The 25605-nt window shown below is 37.7% G+C and overlaps 1 protein-coding gene across 3 annotated transcripts in view; it reads left to right on the top strand.

The window, feature by feature from the left end:
- GRM1 (glutamate metabotropic receptor 1) overlaps positions 1 to 25605 on the top strand; it is a 177425-nt gene that overhangs the window by 27977 nt on the left and 123843 nt on the right. For all 3 annotated transcript variants that reach the window (XM_059843359.1, XM_059843361.1, XM_059843360.1), the window contains exon 2: positions 7216 to 7465. In XM_059843359.1, coding sequence (XP_059699342.1) covers positions 7216 to 7465 — 250 coding nt within the window. The remainder of the gene's footprint in view (positions 1 to 7215; positions 7466 to 25605) is intronic.

Raw genomic sequence — 25605 nt, 5'->3', positions numbered from 1 at the left:
AAAGAGATTATTATAGGAGTTGAAACTTTATTTTTATGATTACTTTCCCCAGAATCATGAAGAAACACACACAAAAAAGTGTAAGATTTTTTTCTACCAATGCCAACCAACAGTTAATGCTTGGAATTACTAGATTAATTTTAATATTTTCTGAAGAAAACTGGAAGCCCCTTGCTGATAAGTCATGAACAGAAAGATGAAGTTCAGCAACCAAATTTGTTACAAGTAGTGTGTGTCAGGTAGGTTTGGACCTGAAATAGCTTCATTAGAATATAAACCTCTCAAACTCCTCGATAGATACATAGTAAATAATTACTGGGTGTATGCTTTGATTACATTTAGGGAAAAAACTCCATGATACCACATTTTGGCATTTGTCTTATTAGGGAAGTGTCATTTAGCGTTAGTAGTCTCATTACTGCAGGCTGACTTCACCTGTGGCTCTATTTCTGACAAGAATATCAAGTAGTTGTTCAAGATATTGCACCTGCTGCTTTCAGGATGAAGGCTTAAATATAACCACTTTACTGAGGGGCAGAATTGTACCTTTCTCTGTGTCTTCTTTACTGAGGTAACACATCACTGTGGTGAGCTATTGGCAAAATGTACTTTGTCATTAATGACAAGAACTAACCTAGCATTTAATAAAATTATGTGAGTTTTCTTATTTGAAATACAGTGTAATTTCTCTAATTATGTTAGGCATAGTGTATTGTTTAATGGATGTAATAATCATCTAATTCAGCATTTCAGCTCTTTTTTTTTTTTTAAATCCCTTATATTCAATTTTGGTTAACACTAGGAAATGAAAAAAAGGCAAAAGGCAGTCTGGCCTTAACAGCTCACTTTCTCCATTTCTAGAAGGGCCTGAAGAAAACAGGCTGTAAGCACAGATGGCTGAGATCTGTAGTGTACTAAAGATGACTCAGTTCATTCATTTAACATATCCTTCTGGCCTTTGTAAGGCTAGAGTACAGTTGCTTGGAAAGAATCCAGAAAACTTTCCTAAGCTTAAATGAAGACAGAGTGCTTGCAGTTTGGTTTCAATTTCTAATAATGAGTTTTCTTCTCCATAGCTCAAAGATGTTAAGGGCTCCATCCAATACAAAGTCCTTTTGACAATGTCAAAGATAAACATCTAGAGAAACGTAAGAGAAGCACTGACTTCCAGAGAGCCATGGGTTGGTCTGGAAGGCAAGATGAAGGTGGTAAGGAGGACTTTGATACTGATGCATGGTAGCAGGCTAAAAGCAGCTTTAGAACTGAGGAGATGGGTAGCTGGACCCAATATAAGGGGTAAGAAGCAGTTGCCAATACAGCTGATCTTCAGGAGAGGGGGAAACCTCTAGTGAGTAGCATTGATGTTCAACTGTATTAAACTGTCCTTAGGGGCCAATGTTTGCAGGACTTGTTTCTCTCTTCAAAGTCACTGTACCTAGTGAAACTGAAAGAGCCACTTCAGCATTCTTTATTAAGCAGGTTTTGGGTTGTTCCTTCCTCTGTAAACTGCTTAGAATGAAGGAAGTGGTAGAGGTTTTCCTTTTAAGCTTTGCAGTTTTATTGAGATTTTAGGTCAAGTGGTTTGTAATTTTGATGTTTTCTCTGCTGTTTTGTCCTGACTGGTAACAGAATCAGAGCCCACATCCATGCAGAATTCTACTTATTGTAAAATAACCAGTACTTTAGGGTTTGTGGAGTACTCTCATAGGCTACTTTCTTTGAAGTTGTCCCTTAAAAATTCCTGAGGTGAAATTTACTGAGCAAAGGAAGCTTTCTCCACATAATTTTCTACCTGAACTCTGAAAAGAAATTGTGTGGTAAAGGGCTTTAGGTAGCAAAGTCAACATTAGGTGTAGAGAGTTTACTGAAAAAGAAAAAAAAAATCCTACTTGGAATAACTTATAACTGATAAAATGTTGCCCCTCCTAACATCAGTGGGATAGCCTTGAAAAAGATATTCTAGGGAAACGTGGAAGTGTTGGATCCTTGCCTTTTTCCCAGTGACAAAGAAGTCTGGCAGAGGCAGCATACCATCAGTTTGATGGCCCAGGAAGCTGTGTGCCACTAGGGCTGCCTTCCATGAACACAGCATTTATGTTTGGGATAGACCACAATAATGCACTGCACTGGCAGATCCATTTCTACGGCTTTTCTGGGATTTTTGTCAGTCTGGTACCTTCAGGGAATAAATATGGACTTTGAATTTTATTTGTAACTCTCCCAATCAAAGGTGTAGACAAAGTGATGTGAGTGGCTGAATTATTACAGCTTAGAAAGTGACTACTTGTCATTTCAGATTCTGAAAGTTAGCTGATCCTGTACCTTCTCCCAACTTGTTACTAACATACTAGCTTAAATCTGATGGCTGAAATTTTTTAGTTTGTAATCAACTAACAGTATACACATGATTATTTAATATGGTACATGTAACAAATACATTAAAAGTAGAGAACTCAATTTTTTCTGGTTTACTGACCCTACTCAAAGATGCTCCTGTGGCATAGGGAGGCATACCATTTTATAAGAGAGAAAACTGGTGCTCTTTCTCCCTATTTTTTTTCTGTTCACTGTTCCCAAACCTCCCTGTCTTCAGATTTGCATTTGACAACTGCATAGTTACTGTCTTATCTAATGTTATCACTGGTTTTTACAATTTACTTATTGAAATATGTTGGGGACTAACTTGACAATCGGATCATGTCCTTGCTCTGCTCTTCCCAAATAATTTGCCTTTGCAGCAGTGAAGGTTTTAAAAAGTTATTACTTGCTGGTATGTCATGCAGTCCTCTTGTTCCCATCTTATTTTCTCTGCCAAAAAGTGGTTAATTAGTTGAGTAAAAGAGATGTCTTGCAGTGAATCAATACTGAACAATGAAACAGACTTCATAACTCCAACAAGGTATGGGAGAGGTGAGAAAACAGATCATAACATTAAGAGAGGAAAGAAGAGGACAAAAATTAGTTTCTCACTTGTTAATTTGAAAAGAGGAACTTTCTTGTAATATGACTTGCCTCTGCAGCACCCTGCAGTGAAACTGGAGTTTGTGGTTTTTTATTTGGTGCATTACCTTTGTTGTGTGCTTGCAGGGTGTATGGGAAGTTTTGTGTGTTCACTTTTGATCCAGGTTGTGGTTGCCATGTTTTAGAGGAAGAAATGCAGCAAATAAGCCCCTAGTAGTGAACAACAGGTGACCTCACCTGAAGAGCTTACTCATGGCTGAGGTGGGTGAAGTAACTCTTGCTCCCTACCTTTTGGCATTTTAAGTGCATTGGAGCATTCTTCCAGACAGTGCTCTGCTGAGAGTTTTGTCAGTTTTCAAGGTGTTTCTCTAAATTTCTCTTAAAAATGTAGTTGGTATTTCCTAATGACACTCAAAGCAGAGCAAGAAAGAACAGTCTCTTCAGCATTATGGTCTTTAAGATTTTTTTTAAATGGTGATTAGCCTATATTTCAAGGAAATGTTCTGTTCAGTTCAAATATGAATGATTCATATTTCCTTATGTTATTGCCCAAATAAATCAATGGCTGATTTCATTCAAATATAGAGATTTAGTGGGACACATTGTTTTGTTTTTAAGCCCCCTGAAAACACAACACACTGGTATATGGCTTGGGAAGACCCACACAGACATTCTATGCATCCCTTCAGAAAACAGTCTCCAGGATTCTCAGAAGCACCTCACTGCTGAGCTGTTTCTGCTCCATTTCATAAATAAAAACCAAATGGTTCTCTTGATAAAGAGAATGGGGACAGATTTGCCAAACAGCTGTAATAAAAAAAAAAAGAACATAAACCTTTCAGATGGAGCTCATGGGTTCTGCTCCCCACACTACTAAAGTGTTAATACAACCAAAGAGTGCTAGTTTCAGTATTGCTGTGGCACAAATGTAATACTTACTGGCTCACAGGAGCAATTTATGAGGCTGAATTTTTTGTTAGCTTCTTCTTTTGTATGTCTTCCATTGGTCAAGATAACATTTCTTATTTTTACTACAGCATCTTAATGTTTTTATTAAGATACTTAAGGCATGTAATGCAATGAGTGAAAATAATTACCACTCTATGTAACTCTCAGCAGTATCTTTAGATATATGGATCCCTCTCAGAAATGGCCTAATCTTGAATTTTCTCAGTGGTGAAGCAATGCTTCCTTTGGCACTGAAAGAAAAGCGTTATAAAAATCCTCTTGGTAAAATGGCAGTCTTGATGGGTTTGGAATTTATCTTTATACTGCTGTGCAGACTCTTAATGAAGCATATAAGGAAAATATGTGGGTTTTTTGATTGGGCTACATGTTGCACAGACCTTAAAAAAGGTCAAAAAATGGCAAGGGCTGATTGAGCCCGAATTGTAGGGCTCAAAGTATCTTACTGTCTCACCTAGTTTTGCGTAGAGGTCAGAAAGAAAATCACAATAATAACTATTTTGCCTTTCACAGCTGATCCTGGTAGCAAAAGGTAGTTTCAGATAAGATTAGATCTTTTATTCAATGGCTCTTTCAAAGGAAGAAAGGTCTTAGCCTGGGGCCCTGATGTAACTCTTCACTGACTACAATCAGGAAGAGATTTCTTTCATTACAGGTTTCCCCTCTCAGCTGTCTGAGTGTGGATTGAAATGGATGTACCCACCAAGCTGGTACAGATGGCTGTGTTCTTGGCTATCGCACAGAATTAATTGGTGTTTTCTATTCCATATATGCCCTTACATTGTCCATACCTCGGTAGCTGAATATAGATTGAACAATCTATGTAGCATATGTCACACATTCTTTTTCTCGCTGATCTTTTTCCCTGGAGGGGAAAGATGTGCAGCATGTTGTCTTGCTCTGGGAGCATGGCAAACAGATTTTAAGTGAACCTCCAGGGTCATCAAGTCTCATCTCTGGCTGTTGCAGTAACCTACTTTACATAATGCTCTTGTGAGCTGAGCAAGCTCCAGTCAAACATCAGATTTCTTTGTGCTGCCACTGGACAGCTGTTAAACTACTTTCATATAAGGACTGGAAATCTTTCCTTTAGAGCTGCAGATTTTCTGCCTTGTTTTTTGCCTATTCCATCTTGTGTTCATGTTGTTCTTGGTCTTAATTAGCTTTTTCCCTTCTCGACTCTCTGTCACACTTACTGAATTTATAGACACTAATCTTTCTCTTAGCATATGTTTTGCTAAGAGACTGTAACCCGTACTGTAAGTACGGGTTTGACTATGTTTGAGATAATTGTTATTTCATCAAAATTAAAGCTGAGAAAAATCATTCCAAATGGATTAAATTTTTCATTTCTTGAAACCATTAACAAACTACAGCAAAATTAGTACTTTACCTTCCTTAAAGTTTGGGTAAGAAACCTGCTATGTTTTTTTTTAATATACACTGGCTAAACATCTTATACGATTCAGTTTAGTCTCCTGTCCCTCTTTAGCTAAGACTTTAAGAATAACCCAACTGTTTTCAAGGGAGTATCTGCTGAACAGAGTTCCCCGTGAAATTGGGAAATGTATCCTGCTGAAACATAAAGTTCTTGCTAATGGCAAGTCAGGGGTGAGGTTGTTCTGCCAGTCTGGGACTTGAGGCAAGTCATTCATGCAGCACAGCCCAAACTGTACTGCCTTGGAGTAAGTCCCTTGGTGACAGCAGGTCCTTGGCCTATAAATACCTGGAAATGCCTCCATCTGCGTTGTTCTCAGCATATGACAAGGCCACAGTGTTTACCCAAATACAGGGTTGTGGGGTTGGGCTGCTTGGTGGTGAGTTCCCACAAGGCACAGATCTTCCTCTCCTTCCCACTCCCACGTAGGACTGCTGCTCTGGAGTACCTCTGGTTCACAGAAAAAAAAAAGCGGAATTGACCTGATTGCTGAATATGATGTTGAGTCACAGGCTAGAAAAGAGGCCATTCTGCTGCGCTTCAAATTTATGAGAAACTGGGGCAGCTCAGTGCAAAGGGCTGGGGAACTTCAGTATTGTGTTTGACACTGGACCTGTCAGGTTTGTCTGCAACTTAGTATGACAATGACTGCCATAGTGTGTCTGCATAGTGTTGATCTGTGACAAATGATCCATGTTTTTAAAAAAATGCACATATTTCTACTGGGTTTATACAGAGTGCCTGAACTGTCTCTTGCTGCATTTTCTTTCTGATGGCTTTTTTTTGTGAAGAAATTTACGCTTATTCAGAAGTCCCCCTCTTTGCAATTTGCTGTTTCAAACAGTTGCTGGAAACAGGGAAGTGGGACCTCTTCAACCACCCCTTGCTTGAAAAGGTCTGGGTCTAGAAGTGATCAGCATATCTGATTTTACTCCCTCATTAGATGAAAGAAACAATATGGATATGGATAACATCCAATTAATGATTCTCTTTTTGAACAATTTCTTGTTACTGTTAATAGAAATGTTTTTTTTTTTTTAATCCATCTGTTCCTCTTACATGATGGGTGTTCATCATAAGTCCTGTGCTCATGACAGGCATGAAATATTCAAAGAAAACTTGGGGTTTCACCTGTTTCCATAGCAGAAGGCACTCTGAGTTTTGTAATACTATTGTTTTGTCTTGCTGAATGTATAAAGAGAAGTGAATTTGAGAATCAGTTTTTATATATAGATTGGACCACACAGTTGAATTATTTCTGTCTTGGAAAGGGTTATTTCTGAAGTTCTTTCAGTTAGAAAGTCTGCTATTCTAAGAGAGACATCATCAAGCCTAATTTTTTGCTGTCATGAACATTGCTTGGTCAAATTAGTGTGACTTTGAAAATGTTACCAGATCAGCGTGTTTTAAATGTGGATCCATCATTCATGTTCACTTTGTGAACATGGACTGCATGTTATGCAGACAGCTTGGAATTAAATCCCTTTTTCCTTTTCCTATTATTGTTTTCCTAAATTAGATCAGCTGTGGGTTTTGCCATAAAAAAATTAAAAAAACTTCATTCTTACTGTCTGATCTGTCCCCTTTTCTGCCTATCCATTCCTTGTTTAACATCCGCTTTACTCTCCATTGTTAAGTCAATGTAAGAAAAGAAACTTGCCGTCTTCAGTTCTGCTGAGACACACATGAATATCCTGTTGCTCCACTGAACTCTGAGCACATTCATTTTGATGGATCTCTTTTGCTCTTCCTACTGCTAATGCTGCTTGATTTTGGAGGGACAAACTACCACTTTCCCATCACGATTCAATTGGTTAAACGCATTATATAATTTTTTTTGTTTTTAATAGGAAATTATGGGGAAAGTGGAATGGAAGCCTTCAAAGAGTTGGCTGCCCAAGAGGGTCTCTGCATTGCTCACTCTGACAAGATCTACAGCAACGCTGGCGAGAAGAGCTTTGATCGCCTGCTGCGCAAGCTGCGGGAGAGGTTACCCAAGGCCAGAGTGGTGGTGTGCTTCTGCGAGGGGATGACAGTCAGGGGCATCCTCATCGCCATGCGGCGCCTGGGGGTGCTCGGGGAGTTCCTGCTCATTGGAAGGTAAGGCTCTGAGCGTGCTTTCTCTGCCTGTCCTCTCCCTCTCGTCCTGCAGGCAGGCCTTGGATTTCAGAACTATGCAGCTTAGGCTAACGGTGATTTCCACATTTAATTGTCTACGGCATGAAAAGAAGTGGCAAGATGGTAGAGCAGATTCTCAGGAAGGAGATATGAAGATGTATGCCAGCTTGATCGGTGGTGATAGCTTTTGCTGAACTAAACATTAATTACTAACTCTTTTATATGGATATATGACATTCTGTTTCTGTACTTTTGCACACTCTAGAGGAATGTTTCATGGACAGATTTTTAGACCTGAAGTAGGGAGGGAAGAATTCCGGTCTGTATGTGATCTGTGGCATGTGACAAAATTTTATGTCACATTTTAAATTTTAAGTAAGGATGGCCCCTCATAATTTGAAACTGCAATTACCAAGTGCTTTTGATTACTGGAACTTTTTTCCAGTATCATAATTACAGCCTTGCATTTTCAGTTATACACTTTGCTGTGATCTTTGCTGTTGAAAGCTGGGGCACTGATATTATGGAGGCTGGTTTGGTTTTTAAAATGTCAGACTTGCTGATGGCTAAATGAGTATGTATGTGTGTTTATATATCACCAGAGTAACAGCGCAGGTGTGTGTTGGACAGAAAAAGGCTGTTTTTATCAAAATGAGAAAGGTTGCTTTGCTCTACTAGAGTTTATCTTTGTAGGTAATCACTGAAATAAAGTAAATTTAGATCTATCATGTATTTTATCCACAATTTCATTTTTTGTGATATTTCTTATTTTGAGGCTTCCTTTGACTTTCACCTTGATTTCTGCAATGCCTTTGTCCAGGCATTTTCTGTCTCGATGAACATTGCTCAAATGATGAGGATAGATATTTTCTGTCTTCAGTGGTGGATTGATAATGTCTACTTTAATCCTTCTATTTACTCTCTGTTTCGTTATTTGTAATTTTAACATTCCTTGAAGGAATGTTTAAATTAACTCATTCAAGGTCTTTGTCAGTTGTTTCCATACCTACTTAGCTTCTGCTGTCTTTTGATCCTGACTTCTTTTTGTCCTGTTCTTTCCCTAGAGTCTTTGTGTCTGTGTTTGTGACTGAGATCCTCTCCTTTTGCTCTCTGCTGTGGCATTGTCTTCCCCTGACTGTATTGCTCCTCAAAACCCACAGTTATGATTTCTACAAGTCAGATACCTACTCTGGCCCAAGGAATATACTGAAAGCATTAAGTCAATCTCATCAATTTTTTGTTGCAGTCCAGTCCTTGTTTGCTATCTATTTGAAGATGAGGTTCTTGAGTATCTCCAGAAGATTGTGAAGATAAGATGTAGCACATTTGGACAACTGTCAGCACTAAAACAAAACAAAGAGAAAGACTGTATTGAAAATGGTGTGTTCCAGATTGTGCACGTGCAAGTGCACATTTAGTTCAAGTGCATAATTTAGTTTGCATCAGTTGAAATGAATAATGGAAGGCTTTGGGAGTGACACATTTTATGTATGGGTTTTCAGTGAATAGAAGAAACTGAATATAATAAAATTAGTCTCAGTTTCAGCATCCCTGGTCTTTTAGTAAACAGCCTGAAGCTTTGGGCAATGCTGCGCTTTCTTTGTGTATTGTCACTATAGCAGTGTCTCATTGTTCACTGGTTTTGTTGCTCCCACTTGATGCTGATCATACTGAGAACAAAATAAATTGAACCTCCTACATTAAGCCAGAACCCTTGGTTTCCTATTAGTCTGCTCAATACCCTATTCCTTGGATATGTGGAATATTTAAGCTTTAAATTTTGACTTTAAGACCTTACCAAACATAACACTGGTCCATAAATTTCAGTTGTTTCTCTTAGAATTTGTCCAACAGTGTAGTTCTGAGCTTTTTATCAGAAATGCCCACCTATTAAATGGAATAATGGAATTTCTTTGGAAAAATCACTATGTGTTTTTCATGTAGATTTTCACATACCCTTCCTTCTTGCTGATAATTGAGTATGGGAGACTCCTTTTAGGGCTGAATGGGTTCTGTCAGTTGTAAAACAGGCTGATTATTGCTTTGCATAGTCTAGATTGTGCACAACAGCTGGTTGAAATAAAAAATATTATAGGGCTTGCACATATTCTTATGTGCTTGCAGAACTAAAAGAAAAGAAATTTTCTTTGAATTGTCCAAATTAAGTGATTTTAAAAAATGGCAAATTAGCAAACTTGTGAATAAGTAAGTTGCAGTGGAACTGCAGTGCTATGAATTTGGTCATCTATATACAAACAGAAACCAAGGCACACATTGATGTTACTTTGATGTGCTATTCAGTCTTTTTTATTCAAGTACCCAGCTAAGCAAAAAACTAAGAGCCTTAGAGGAACATTCTTTTAATTGAGGGAAGTGAGAGTGAATGAGAAATCAAGATTTTTTTTTCAATAATAAGCTAAACAAAGCCTTTCGTTTACCCACAGGTTTATTATCAGCCACATTTTATCAACCCCGTACTCTCCTCTGACTCACTGTAAAGAGGGAGCCTTTGCAAAGGAACACCTGGCTAAATAGCTCTTTTCCTGCTACATCTTCAATATTGCTATTTGTCAAAGTAGACAGGAACAGCTTAGCTTAACTAAATTCATGCTATCAGAAAGAGAGCTGGGAACTAAATTTGACTTCTGTTTAATCCTAAATTCAGTCTCCTTTACTACTGGAAGTGGGAGTCTGTTATTTTAGTGAGAAGGGAATTCCTCTCTCTGAATCTGGAGGGAGCTGGAATTAAAACAGTACAATAGATGAGGTTACAAACCTGCCTGAGGCAGAACGGCTGATATTCTGAAATCAATACTGCTGAAATGTAGCAGAGAATGAGTGAGGAAATTTATTAAATTATGAACTTACGATGATAAATTTTAAAAGGGACTGATAATGAAAGGGAAAGAAGGCAAAACTTGTCATGGCTTTTTGTATAAAAAAAAATAATAGAATAGAATTGGAGCAAGAAAATGCAAAAGTTATGTAAAAAATTTTACTCTACTCTTAAGGGAGTTCAGGTGATGGCTCTTTTAGCAGAAATTAGTTTTGATGTGAAGAGATTATGTAGAAAGATGCTCAGCTTCATGTGTCTAATCATGTTTATGCAGCCCACTGGGTTTTATACTACTTACTAAGCATCAATTAGACTTTGTGAGAATTTTGCAAGATTGATCAATCTCCTATATATCCCCTGAGATCATGCATCAAGAAAAGGTGTGCAACTGACTTTTCAGCATCTGTATGGGTAATGAAAAGCAGATGATAAACAAACTAAATGAGCAGTTTTAAGAGATGCTCTGAGGTCACTGGAGAAGAGAAATTTTTTAGATGAATAGTTGGAAATAAAATGCTCTTTCACGATTTGTTCTCAAACTCCTACACTCAATGGTTTGTGTAAAAGTACGAAGAACTTTACAAAGGAAGGGTTATATTAGTGCACATGCTGTTTTTCAGTACAGTCCTTAGTAAAGGACTAGGTATTGCTTTACTTCTGTAGGCTTTCTTTACAGTCTCCATTAATGCTGCTGAATGGGGTCTTGTAGAACTATAAATTTTAAGTGTCAGTAGAGCGATCTCTCAAAGTTTGAATGCTTAGCAGTGAAGGTATGGTTGTGTAGCGACATTTTTCTTCACAGAGAAAAGCAAGGCACAACTTCCCAAGGATATTCTGGGATTCATATTCTCTGAACCTCAGAGACAGAAAAATAATTCTTATCTCATTCGCTGTGCCTGTGTTTGTGCAAAAGTAGAATGCAATATGGAGGTTGTTCACCCAAAGTGGTGGTGTTTTGCTTCCTTGGCCTATCAGGGCCAAGAATGTGTGTCAGCAGAGAGTCACGAGATGCTGGGCAGTGGAGTTGAGTTGAGTGCTTGTCAGAGTCAGTTTAGATGTAATGTAATATAATATAGAATAGTATAGCATAATAAAGTAATTAATTAGCCTTCTGATAAGATGGAGTCAGATGCATCATTTCCTCCCCTCATCGGGGGGCACCCTGATTTTCAGATATGGTTGGATTCTCTGCTGTCAACCCATTTTGAAGGGCAAGTCTGCTCTTTCTATGTATCTAACAAAACTCATTTAGCATAGGATGATGGAGCTTTCAGAGTACTTACTGTGATGAAATTTTTTCTGACTGCTCCCCTTCAAAAGCCAATATAAATAATGGTTTTGGCATTTAAATTCACACTTTCTAAAATATTGACAAGGCATTATCACTGTAAACTGTTTAGTCCTATTATCTGGTATTTCTGGATAGGTGGAACTTGATTGCATCCAAGTGCAAGAGTAAACAACTTGTTGGTGAATTGGCAGAGAAATGTGACCTGATGTGGGCAATCCCTGGGCAGCAGGATGTGTGGGAGGATTTTGGCAGACACCTAGGGCAGTTATCACCTTCCAAGGCCTGGGATTTTATGGCAGAACACACATGTAATCCCACTGAATTGGTACAGCACTTGATAGAGGAATGCTTTGTCTACCTCAATCAGACCCATCAGTTCCTTAGCACTGAGACTATTGAGCCTTTTTCAGCTCCATCACAGCAGAGGAAGGAGAGCCTCTGCACTTGAGGGCACCATGGCTAAGGCAGGCATCTAAACCCTTTGCACAATAATCACCCCAGCTGTCAAAAAGTGGTAGCAGAGGTTGACAGATCCATAACATCATTCAGTGAGGGAGGAGGAAGAATCTGGTCAGGAAGCTGGCCTTTCTGCAAGGAAGCAGGAGAAGGAAGTTTCTCTCTGTTTGAATCTATTTTAATTGGCTATAAATTGTTTTAATTTGCCTCAAGTTGAGTCTCTTGCCTGTAATGGTAATCTCCATTTCTGTATTTTAACTTGTGAGATTTTTTTTCTCTCTGTTTTCTACCTTTGTTCTCTTCAGTAGGGTAGCTGGCAGGGGGCTGGGTGAGCGTTTGGCTGCTGACCAAAGTTACAGATGACACAGCTTGCAGTGCCAAAAATATGATGTTATGTATTTCTCTTTCATTCAGTTCTGACATCACAAATAACATAAGAGTATCACAAATACCACCTCATATATGTGGGTAAGATGACTGCCTGCCTCTTGCTCCCTGGTGTCAGTGGCTCATGCATTACTTATCAAATGACTGAGAATGTCCAATTGTTGATGGAATATTCTTCAAAAGGGAGATGACCATCAGAGGATATGACTGTTCTTTTAAGTTTGACTAGCTGAAAGAAAGATGCTGTACTCTGCTCTCCAATGCACCATGTCTTCATCACATGGACTGCCCCATATTTATGAAAAATCGGTGATAGATTTCCACATTCTCCCAAAGCGTCTGAAATGTTTTGCAAGGCCAATGTGTTTAATTCCATTAAGAAAAAAAATTGTTATTTTTAGGTTCTGTTATGGGGGTGTTCTGTTGTCTTTTTACTTCTTGCTTCTATGTGATTTGAGTTAAACTAGGTTTTATATGTAATTAAATCTCTTTCATATGGGCATCCAGAATTAGTTTAAAAACGTGTATTAATCCATAGCTATTTCTGTGTATGCACTCAGTGCTTTAAATGAGGATGAAATGTACAGAAGTTGTAGGTGAGATACTGATGCTTTTGTAAATGATTATTAAAATACCAATTTATAAGTTAAGATATTTTAATAAGGTAAATACTTAGTTTTTTAGAGTGATATGAAAACTTGCTGGCTTGACAAACAGGACGCGAAAACTTGTTTTAAAGCAAATACACTGTTTAATGGTAGCCATTAACATACCTTTTCCATAAATGAGAGAAAGCAAAGGACTAGGGGGGTTTTTTGGTTCTGAAGATGTAATGCAATAGATTATCAAAGCAAAGGAATTGCTTTTACTTCCTTAAGTCACTGGAAAAGGAGAGGAAACAAAAACATACAACTAAGTGTCTTAGTAAAATTACCAAATGTTATGCTTGAATTTTATGATGGTAAAACTTGTGGGGAAAAACCCCTCACATTTCTAGATTTCTTAAAATTTCTGGGATTCTAGTGCAGTTTATGCTTCTTACTTAGCAAAAGAAAGCTAGGGCTTCGTTCAGTGTTTTGAAATTGTCTTGGAATGGGTTCTGCAGGAAGAGTTATCTAAGCTAGTAATGTCCAAGTGAATGGAAGGAAGGACCAGCCTTGACAGAAATAATTTACCTTGACGTTTTCTGCAAAGTTTCCAAACCTGAAAATGTACAAAAGTTCAAGATCTGCTTGTTGTCTATGAACTAGTATGTGTGTTAGATAATTGAGTTATTAAGTAGCGCTGTGTGTTAAGGGTTTGTTTATTGGGCAGTATATGTTTTATCATGCCCCTGCAGAAAAAAGGAGCTGGATGGCTGCTGCTCACCTGGAAAATGATTTTGTACTTTTATGTGAAGGAATCATATTGAATGATGTTATTTCAAGGGTCTTTGCATAATTTATGTAGGGTCAGACTTTGTCAGACTCTGTGAGGCTGAGGTTCTTTATAAGTGGTTAAGAACCAAAGCAAAGTTTGTTTTTCCCACAACAGTTAAAAAAAGACCCTAATACTGTGACCTTTCAAATGTCTACAGTTTACTTTCAGTTCCTTTTAGTATGCAAATAGAAATGAAATTTAAAGAAGCTCTGATAAAAACACGAGCGAAACCCTCACTAAAAATTTATCATTTTTTATAAGGATTATATTCTTAATTCTAAGCAGCAAATTAATCACATTTTTTTAAAGAGGAAAAACAGAAATTGAAGAATAATCTTAACTGGAATAATCATAATAATTATTATGAATTATTTAAGAATAATTATTTTCTTGTTTCTTGACATGTCTTGGTATAAAAATAGATTTTCCTCTTGCAATATTGGAATATATATCCTCAGCTGTTAGGAACAGTTCCAGTCTTTGGATCACTAGAAGAACATTGATAATAGGGTTAAATTGAAGAGGATGATAATTGCCTGAGCTGTACCCATACAAACAACACTTATTTTGACAGGCACAAGCACACCAAGGGGAAAATAATTTATGTTGCAATTTAAGCACCTTTCTCCTGCATTCTGGAAAGGAGGGAATGAAGAGCTTTAGAGCTCCTTTGAATAAACAGTTGGCTGCATTTTCAGTGCAGAAACTTAGTGCTTGTTTAAACCTTTGGCTCATTAAGCAGAGAAGGTAACATAAAGAGAGGGTATGATGCTGTGGAGAAAGGCCATATATTTTTTATATTGCCTGTTTTTCATTATTTTTTTTCCTTCCTTTCACAAATGTCCTTAACCTAATGGCCTTTGCTGGAGAACCCTGGTACGTTTCCAAGGCTGGAAAATGGGCACAGATTTCAGCAGTCTGAGGAGCTGAATTCTTCTGAAGGGAGGCTAGCCCTGAAGCATCCTTATGAACAAGCACTGTGAAAATTTTAGGTCATGCAAATGTTGTAATCTGGCAGCCAAATACATTATGTCTCAAAAGCAGAGCTTAAAGTGACTACAGGCAATTGACCCATGTTGATAGGTTCATAGTCTGTTGGTTTTCTGCTGAATTTTTCAGCCAAGAAAACTCCTTTCAGTTTCTGAGGCATAGTAGGAGGCTTTAGGACACAATGATGTCAAGAACTTGTTTCACTAAGTCCAAGCTGGCTCTTTCATGCTTCACTGTAGCCTTTTCAGCACTACCAGCCTATTCTGGTCTATAGGACACCAGTCTTTAGTCTATAGGATTAAAAGACTGTGGACCTAAAGACTGGCAAGCTCTTGGGCACGTATCATTCCAGTCTTTACTTACCTGCATCTTTGTTCAGTTATTTGTACCTCAGAGAGGGAGAATCAAAAGAAGAATTTTGCTTCAAAGTCTTGCAAATTCACTGCTGCCTGACAAGTGACCTGGCACTTATTTTAACCGACTTTAAACCACATGCATTATTCACTACGAGCTATTTGTGGGTAAGCTTTGATACCTAGGGCTCATACAGTTATTTTCCATGCTGGTGATTTGGTTGTATTTATTCATTTTGTGGGGAGTCAGTTTTAAGGGTTTTTTTCTTCCTAGCCCTCTTTGAGGATAGTACTGTAAGGATGTAATGCAAGTCAGAGCTAGAAAGAAAAATACACTACTGTTGTTTCACTTAATAGAAATGGAGCGAGCTCTTCTTCTACTTTGCAGAATCAAACTCAATTCCTTCTTTTCATTGTTAAGATGAAGCTTAAAATCATCTCTTGCATGTCAACGTGAGGATCAGGAAAACTGCATAATAGGTCAGATTTAAGCAATTCTGCATGCAGAAATAAGAATGTGAACATGACTCCAGTAACGATTTCTGCTTTATTTCTCACAGCAGTGTGAATCATTATGAGTTGCCATTTATAATCTATAAATTTTCTCTACTCTTCCTTTGGTATGTCTCTGAATATACGCTTTTAGTTGCTTCCTTATTGTTATATATTACTTGCATTCTTCAGTTCCTTGCATACTGCATTTTGTTCCTTGCATCTTCATCCATTTTTTCTTGGTCTTTCTGCCCCATTTACATGAGTCTGGACTTTCTTGAACCCCCCAGCACCTGCTATTTTGTGTAGTAAAAAGTCTGTAGTGCTGGTGTAATTTATTTTCTGTTTAGTCATGAAGAGTTTTAGCATTTCACTAATCAGAAATGGAGATATGCAAAACTTGCTCTTGAAAATCTTACTCATATAAAGGAGATGCTTGAGGAACAGGTTAATTTCATGGCTCTTCTTTTGTGTTAGGCAGATGAGCACCCTACACCTAAAGCCATAATTAAATAAACCTACCAATTTAGGAATGATGTAGCCTCTTTTTGTTTGTAGATGTGTAACAAGCACATCAAAAAAAAGAGGCCCTCCCACTCAAAAGTAGCTATGCAGCTGTGTAAGACTGGTCCTTTTGTTGCTTTCAACTGTTCTTGATGGGATTTTGCATTATTATTGCCATTAAAAATACAAGATGGGTTATTTGTTATCATATTGCCTTTACAGACCTGAAATACTGTAATTGACTTTAATCTGGACTCGTATGCTATCCCTGGTATTTTAAAACTAAGTTCTGAGGAGACGCAATGTATAAGGAGAGAAACTAAGCCAGTGTTCTGACTTTGGAAGTTGGCAGCTGGTAATTCTCAGAGTTGCAAGCTGAGTGCATGTGAGGACTCACTAAGAGGTAGCATAATGCAAGCAAACAAACCAAAAGCCAAAGTCTGTTGAAAGCATCACTGCTAAGGCCAGTGCCCAGACTGGTTTTCAGTGGAACACCTAGAGTACGAGACAAGAGGTGTTAATCTGCTTGCATCTCAAAGGAATTGTCTCAGCAGGGTGATTACACCGTATTTTAAATGAACTTTGAAAGGCAAAGGAGAGTTTGCAGCACTTACAAGGCACTCTCCATTGTCTCTGTGTTTAATGAAAATAGAAGATGATAGAGCACAATGTTTCTTGAGAGGTCTATGTCCAAGTATGACTGATTTCTTTTATCTGTTTGCCATTATGTTTATGGGAAAACTTCTTAGATGGGGAGACTTAACTCAAGTAATTGTACCACCAGCTATTCCAGCAGGGTAACAATGGCAGTTCTAGAGAGATATAGGCAGAATTAAGAAGGATGAAAGATAAAAGGCTAAGAAAGGAGGAGAAAGAAAAACATCCATTATAGGAAGGCAAATAGAATGTGGAAGTGGGGGAGGATGAGCTATAAAAGTCTGTACATAAGACAGAGATGAAGTGAGATAGAGGTTTGGTTACAGGCAATGATTGTTTGTTATTTTCTGATCTAGACTGAGGTGTGTTAAGATACATGAAAAAGCAGACTCATGATTCCAAACAGAAAAAGTGGTGGACTGCTAGCCCATCAGGCTTCCATACAAGTATGCTTTTGCTGAACTGAACCTCTCCAGTAAAATATCGGGGGCTGAATTCTGTTTTCATGCTGCTGTGACTCATGACTGACACTCTGGGCTCCTAAAGCAAGCGTGAAATAAGAATGTCCTCCTGATTTGAAGATCTTACCTGTAAAAAAGAGAAAGATCCATACATTATAGGACTGTGTTTGTCAGTGGTGAACATTCAGTGCCTGTGATTCAAATGAAGATCTTTTACTTCCACTCTTTTTTTTCCTCTGTGAAGCAATGTATCTCCTAGAATGTTGTCTGGCTATTTTGTTTTCAAACCAGGTGATTGACATTTCTTGTAATTTTCATCCTGGGTATAGAAATTCCAGATGCTTTTCTTGTTTAGAACTTCCTAAGCTATTAACTTTGAGAAAAACTGAGAGCCTGTGAGTTCCCAATATTAGTCTGAATATAAGAGAATGTACTTTACACCTGCTGGATTTTAATTAAATCAATTTTTTCTAATGGAACGGGGAATATGAGTCTACCTGGGTTCATTTTCATCATTTATGTTAGACATAGCATCATGTTTGTCCTCATGTCATTTGCTAACTAAATGCACTGTTTTCAAAAGTCCAGCATGCTACAAACACTCTGGGGAAAGGAAAATTTTTTATGTCAGTGAAATGCCTACAAAGAGCAGTAACCTTGGCTCATAACTGAGTTTGCTAATCACTACTGCTACTCATGCAAATAGTAATAATATTTAAAGATTAATTAAAATATTTTAGCAAAGAATGTGCAGGAAAGACCAAACACCGTGCAGAAGAGGGAGATAAATTATGTGTGCTTCCAAAAATATTATTTTGATCTTCCATAAGGGTCATGGCCCCACTGCTAAAGTGGAGTTGCTCAGCATCAGCAGGAGCAGCTGTTCCTCAAGTCCTGATAACCATGGAAAGAGATTGACTGGGAGCCTGGAGAAGAAAGTGTTTATTAAAGTGCTGTGGTTCTTCCAGGCAATATAGGCACACTGATAAAAGCTTCCATTTCTCCAACAGAGCTCCAGAAACAGATTCTGCAAGGTTATGGAGACCTACCCTAAAGTCTCCTTTTCCTGGCGTAAGGAAATGGAAGTTGTGCTATCAAATCTAGTTCTTCATCTTTTAAAAATTGAAGCTTTCCTTAAGCCAGAGTCCTTGGATTAGAGAAAACTGGATTTGTGATCCCCTTGTAATATTCAGAGATCCTCGTAATCAATGATTTTGAGCTTGCAGTTTCCACTAAAGAATGTGGCTCTTTCCTTGCAAGGTCTTCGACCAGATTAAAATTTACTTTTCCTGTTAACCTCAAATCCCTTTGAGTCCGTAGACAAACAGACCTTCATATACCTGCTCCTTACCTACCCAAATTCTCCAACTCTCTGCTCCTGGCTGCCTCTAAAATAAACTTCATATATTGTTAATGACTAAATCTGCAGCACAGTGAAAGCTGAAATAGTGGAGACACTCCAAGTATAAATTGAATTTAATATAAAAATGAGACATCAACTCTTGTATTTTTTGTATTATTACATGTTGTATGTAACTTAATATGAAGCTCTGGGATCCATTTAAACAAAACTGCCAGAAATTTTCAGACTGAGAAGCGGAAGGAGCCTTGCTGTGTAACTGAAGTCTCCCCTTGAGGCAGGGAGTGATCTGCATCCCTCTTGAAGGAGTCAGGTCTACTGATCATTATGGAGTATATGGGGAGTTAAATGATCGGAGCAGATGTACAGACAGAAAAGCAGCTGTGCAGTGCTCCCAGTTATATGTATGTATGTGTTTTCTTGGCTTTATTAAATACAAAACCAATTTACGCTGCAGTGGGTGGCAGCCAAGCAAAAACAAACTTCAGGGCCTTGGTCTTTGAAAGGTATGCATCTCCAGTTGCGTTTCTCCCTGCTGGTTTTCCAAAGGTCTGTACAAATGATTGATTTTATCATCTTTTTGAAAGTTTATGACTGAAGTAAGCATTTTGAAGGCAATGCTTATAACAACCTGAAACAACTTTTAATGACTTTATTAGTTTGTGTCCTTTTTTCAGCAGGAAGAAGAATTTTATTCTTTGTCAACCCAAACATTTTTCCTAAATCCAGAGGAATCTTGTGTCAATTTCAAAACAAATATGCTATTTCAAAATAGAAAGTCAGAATGCTCCTATTTTGAAAATGTTGAAATTATTTCTTCTAGAAAATGTCAAAATAAATTGTCATAACATTTAAACCTCCATCATTTCCAAATTGGTAAATAATTTTGATCTCCCCACAAGTGTAATTTCCAGCAGATGTATTATTCATTATTTTTTTTTAGTTTTACTTATGCTTTTGAAATCCTGGCTGATAGTGACTCCACAGATCAAAATCTACCTCTGTTTTCACTAGTCTGAGACTCCATCCTGCTCCTATGGATAATGATAATAATACAAGCCTCCATTTTTTTTCTTCTGTGACCTACACAAATGCAATGGATGCTATGTGGACTCAAGTCCTCAGGAGCATGGGGTGGTGCTCCATGCATTCTCAGCATCATGGAATATGCTGTTCCTGATGACCATCATCCAGTTTTTCAGGTCCCCATAGAATTGCTTAGCTTCAAAATCCTTATGCAATGTCAGCTTTCCTTTTAGCCTTAAGGAAAGTGTTGATCTTTGGCAAAGCTATCTAGAAGATATCTTTGTCCAAAATGCCAAAAGGGAGTGTTCTGTAACAACATGAACCAGTGCTGTGAAAATACAAAGCTTCTGTCTGAGATTGGCCTTAGGAGACAGGGTATAAGGTATGCAGCTTAGCTTCTGGCTTCTCTTATCAACACTCATAAAAATATATGCACAGGATGAACACTCCCTAAACATCACCCCAGAAAATAGCTGCAAACATGCATTGCAGCACAGAAACTCTCTGATGTATGCAATGCTCTACCAGCAAAAGGAGGAGACACCCAAAGAGGAGCTTGCCCAGCTTCGCAGTACTCCTTTTAAAGATTAGGATCTTCCTGCAGTAACAGAGCAAGGAGAGTAGTCATGCTGAGCTCTCTACACATGGCCAAGTTGACCTCTAAAGGCACCTTTCTGTCCATCCATCCCCCTGTCTCCCGGCTCCCTTTCCCCATTGGCTACAGGGATAGGACATATGCAAAGTCATGCAAAAGTCCAGGAGTTCCAGCATCAGATAAGGAGATCAGAAAACATCTACACAGAAAGAAACAAACAGTTTTTTCATTTAATACTTCTGCCTTTCAGGACAGAAAATGATCCTGTTCTGGCACCATGCCTTCTGTTGCTGAGAAAGGAGGGAATTTTGTCAGTAAAGAGACAATAACCTAATTTCTCTTACTCTGGTTAATAGATGGGTCCCTGTTAAAGTAAATGAGAGCTGTAGGTCACCTTCTGGTGTAGGGATTTTTGTATCTTAGATGCTTCGGTCCTCTGGGATATGTAGCGGTTCCTCCCATGAAGGCTTCCCACTTTTGTCCTCACATTTCTTACTGAGGCTGTATGGGCAAGGGCAGGGACAATATTCTTGTTCTGGATAGATTTGCTTTAAAAGGACAGCAAATATTAATTAGGGTCTGGTTTTAAATTATTATTCCAACAGTATGCGCATATGATTTAACATTTTATTCTGGACTACTAAATAGCAATTTCCTAGTATTAAATATAAGCAGTAAGATTCTATTACAGTTTAAAAAGTGGCACAGAGTAACATATCATAGGGTAGCAAAGAATGAGCAAAGTTATTGTCAATATATCTTTAGCTTGACTCTAATCATGCTAATTAAGATGACGAGCACAGAAGGGAAGAAGATTCAGAAACAAGCTGAGACTTGCATTCATAAAGGTCAAAGAAGTAACTTGATTAAAAAAGCCAATTGATGTATTTATAAGCTTTGTATAGAATCAAATGATGTTAGCTGCAGTCATGGAAGAAAGTGATATAATTTTATAGCAGTGACAAAGTGTTGAAGAAATTGAAAACCACCATTTTTTGTGCTTCTTTTACCTGCATTTGTTCCTTGGTCCTTTTCTAGGGGTGCAGTAAGAGGTTATTTGTAATTTTGTTTCTGAATTCAGTGTAATTGAGATAACAGGTTTGTTCTAATAAATAGGTCACCTATTTGTGATTTTTCAAGACAGAATATAGTTTTGGTCTAATCTTTATTTTTATATTGTCATTATAGCTACATATTTCATACAGCTGACACGTGATTTCCTTGTTGTAAGAGTCTGTTGCATCTTACTATTCATTTACTCACTCTATGCTATATTTAATGTTTTCTTTAATTATTTCTTTGTTTTGTCTCATGCTCAAAGAGCTAATCTTTAATTGAAACTCCACAGTTTCTCCTATAATTTCTGGAGCATATCTGGTAGCCAAAAAAGCTCATGATGTTTTGAGAAGGCAAAGGCATGTCTGTACACCAAAATATTTGTTAAACAGCAGATAAATTTGTGTCAATAAAATACCCAACCAAACATTCAGAAGTGAGAAAGGGCCACTTAGTTAGGTGCTTCCTTGCCATTTCTTGAGTTGCATGCTTCCTCTTGTCTAGCTTTCCATACTCCTTCACAAAATAAATGTAAGGTTGGGAAATACATGTTAATATAATTTACATGCATTTCATTGTTAGAAGTAGCATCCAGACTCCTTACTCATACATAAAAGAATGTAGATTTGTGATGTTGAGGCATTTTTGTTCTGGGTAACTTTCCATTGGTTGTGAGATGGGATTAGCATCGCTAGGACATGGAGCTGCACTTGACAATCCCTGGAAAACAAGTTGAAGCTGGGTCTCTTCAACTAAACTTGAAGAGTCCTTGTGGCTTCCCTTTTCAGGGAGAGAAAAGCCTGAAGCTGTTTCCAGTCTTTTGTGGTACTGTTGGTGTGGGAAGTACTTGACCTCAGGGTGGTGATTCAGGATGCTGGTTCCTAGCTGGGCCCAGCAGTGCTGGAGGCTCTTTTGTCGTCACAGAACCTCAAGAGAGTGAATCTTGAGAGCTTGGTCAGTCTCTGGGTCCTTGGGCAACTGCTTTGATACATCTGGACTCTTTTTTGGTTTGTGGTTTCTGTTGAGTGGCACAAAACCTCTGATTTCTCTTATGTTGTAAACTAGATTTTTCCTAAATCTTGACAGCCTGTAGAGATAGAACCTGTCACTGATGCACTGTATTGAACTTTACTTCAATTAAAAATTTTGTACTTTTAAGAGTTAGGTATTTTATACTGAAAAATAAAATAAAAAAAAAATCTAAAAATTAGTATTTGAAGTTTCTCAAAGGGAATGAATGTCAGAGGGAATTTTTAGGCTATTTTAGAGAGAAAACAGGACTTAGATTTATGATTGGGTTTTTATCTATGCCAAAGTTAAGGACTGTATCATATTTATGATATTAGAATAGCAATTTTGCTTTACATCAGCAATCAGTTTGGTATAAATACATATTGTAAATTAAGCAGAAGGGAGTTCTAACGTTTCAATTTCAAATAAGACTAATTTCCTGAATCTATTGTTTGTATTGCAAAATTAGATTATGTACATTTAATTTACACCAGCACTCAGACTAGGCATACTTAATGCAATTGATACAGCTGGCTGAAAGGGGGATATATTTTAAAACAAAGACAGATGTGAAGCAGTGATTTTCTTTCATAGAAGTATGTAATTAAGTAATCTTCTGTTCTGACATACAGCAGAAATGGAACCTTGGCTGCAACTAACATTTAAATAGCAGCCCTGTGTTTTGAGGAACAAAGGCTGATGTTTCCAACAAAGACAGCATGTTATCATTGTCATCATCTCTCTGTACTTAGCAGCACCTGCTTCTGAAGGGTTTCTCAATGCTACCAATTTTGCCTTTAAGATCTGTAGATCACTGAACACTAGATTTTGTTTTCCTATTTTTAATAGAAAAATTCTCTCAATGGTCAATTGTATATTTCAGGCTGCCCAATTGTGTATTCCAGGCTGCATAAAATCTGCTAATACCATTTCAAGTGTCAGTGGCTGAGGTGCCAGGTAGAGTCTTTCCAGGTCCCACATCTCTCAGGCAAGGTCTCCTGTCCCTGTTTTGGGTTTCTCCGCAGGATACAATGCACAGTCCCCTTTGCACTGCTAGAGCCAAAAGATACATTTAGTGGGTACATATGGCTGGCTTACAAATACTTCTGAATAATTCTCTTTTACCTTGAGAAGTGAAGCCAGCACTTCTCATTCCTTCTTTTGCCATTAATCAGTGTCATACTAGTCTGGATTTTAGTGGTGCAGGAGAGTGCATCCCTAGGGACAAGTTTTTTCTCTTTGTTCTCATCTACTAAATCTCCTTTCTTCCATCCTCTTCCTTCTTGTTCTCTCATCAGACATCTTCTGTCTTTCTTGGAATTCAAGGTGAATAAGAAAATCTTGCTAAGCACTTTATTGATTACCAACTGACATGCTCCACAGTTATATCAAAATTAAAAACTCTGTTCATCAATACATTGCAATTGATATTTGATACAAGATCCTTGTTGGTTGATTATTTAACATAGCTATGAGGCTAGACTAAAGTTTATGTATTATGAAGTTACTCAACCCAAAAATATTCAAACAATGCTCTTTCCACTGGGTACATGTTAATTTATTAGGCGAATTAACACTTATTTTCATGTTCTTTTTCCTATGTGCCAAGAAGAGGAGCAGAGGGAAAATCAGAGAGCATATGCTAATTAACATGTTCTAATAATGGAGTGAGCCTGTGAGATTCTCGAGCACTGAGGTTTACATAACTATCAGTTCCTTTTGCAGCTGCAATTATTCTGCATCAGTTGTTCCCTAGCTTTCCCTTTTCACCAGAACATCAGGTAGAAGCAGGATCTGATGCAAGGCTTGCTGAGCCTAGAGAATTTGTTTGGTGTCTCAGTGTATGTGGTGAGGGAGGGATTGCAATGCTGTGCTGAAGATACAGACTCATCATAGTACGCTGTGGTGAAGTAATGAATATTTAGCATGGTTTGCTGACCAAATTTCTGGAATAGCTGCTGGCAATGATCAGGCCTGGCTAAAAGAATGTTAGGTTCATAAAGAAAGTATATTTATGTCTTCCAGTCTAGTAAGTGTTTTGTTTATGGCAGGGTAAAGCACTTAGATAGTGGATAACATGTGCAATCAAATGACTTTTTTTAACCTTTTAATATATCAGAATTTATATTCTTTTGAGACTGTTTTTTGAGGTATGTTCCCACTCTGTGGCTTGTACTTGCTTAAAAGGTTAAAAGTCTGTGGCAACCATGATTTCTATTATTTCAGATCAGACTGAGAACTGAGAAAAACTATCTGAATCCAGAATTTTGTGTTTGTGGTCAGCTGCTGCTGAATAGTACTGAAAGTTTTTGAATCACTGTTTGACATTTCTAATACAGCTGAATTTTGGAAGAACTAGGGTCAATTAAGATTGATCACCAAAATCACGAAATTGGTGTTATTATGAGAACACGAAAAAGCGTTGTATTTCATCCTTATTCCCCTCAGCACAAATACCTGCTCTTTGTTTTTTCCAGCATGCTTTGAAAAAATACTGTTCAATGACTCTAGTTGTATCAGGCCATGGGTTACATTATTGGCCTATTTTAAACTCAGAGTTGAACAGATTGTGCTGCCACTTCTCTTTGACTAATTTTTCTGAGTGCAAACTGGGGAGTGTATGTTGTTTTTGCTTGAAGGAGGAAAATTGTAATCTTTATCTAAAGCTTGATAGCAAGAAAATGCTGGTTTATCACTATTATTTCTACTTTGTTGCCCTGAACAGATGACCCCTGCAAACAGCTGGTCTTTTTGTAGTCTGTGAAATGGACAGTCTAATGCTTTCTTGTCTTTGTTTCTCTGCAGGAGGGTTTTGAGAATTAATGTGTTGATGCTTTGCTGTTGTTCTATAGATTAGATCTACATATCCAGGTATTATCTAGGAATACTGATTGTGACTATATATTTCCTCTATTGTCCTGAAGTAAAAATATGCTGAAAGTCAAATGGTTCTCTGGTTACATAAGGAAAATCACAAGGGACAAATGTGTGCTATCTAAGTCGAATATATTACTAATTTTTTTAAAATTATTTCAGAAGAAAAAAAAGGGACTTTATTTTCTGTGTAATATACTAGAGGGAAATCAGCAGAAATCTACATCCTTTACAGGCTGAGCAGATCTAGTGCAACATCCAAAACCACAATGCTCCAAATGAAAGAGGACTCCTGAATAGTGATACCAAACGATATGTCAGCTACATTTGTATTCCAATGGGACTGATTTTTTC

The sequence above is a fragment of the Haemorhous mexicanus genome, chromosome 3 (genome assembly GCF_027477595.1).
Source record: "Haemorhous mexicanus isolate bHaeMex1 chromosome 3, bHaeMex1.pri, whole genome shotgun sequence".
In the NCBI taxonomy this organism is placed as follows: domain Eukaryota; kingdom Metazoa; phylum Chordata; class Aves; order Passeriformes; family Fringillidae; genus Haemorhous; species Haemorhous mexicanus.
This window is presented reverse-complemented; position numbering and strand designations above follow the sequence as displayed.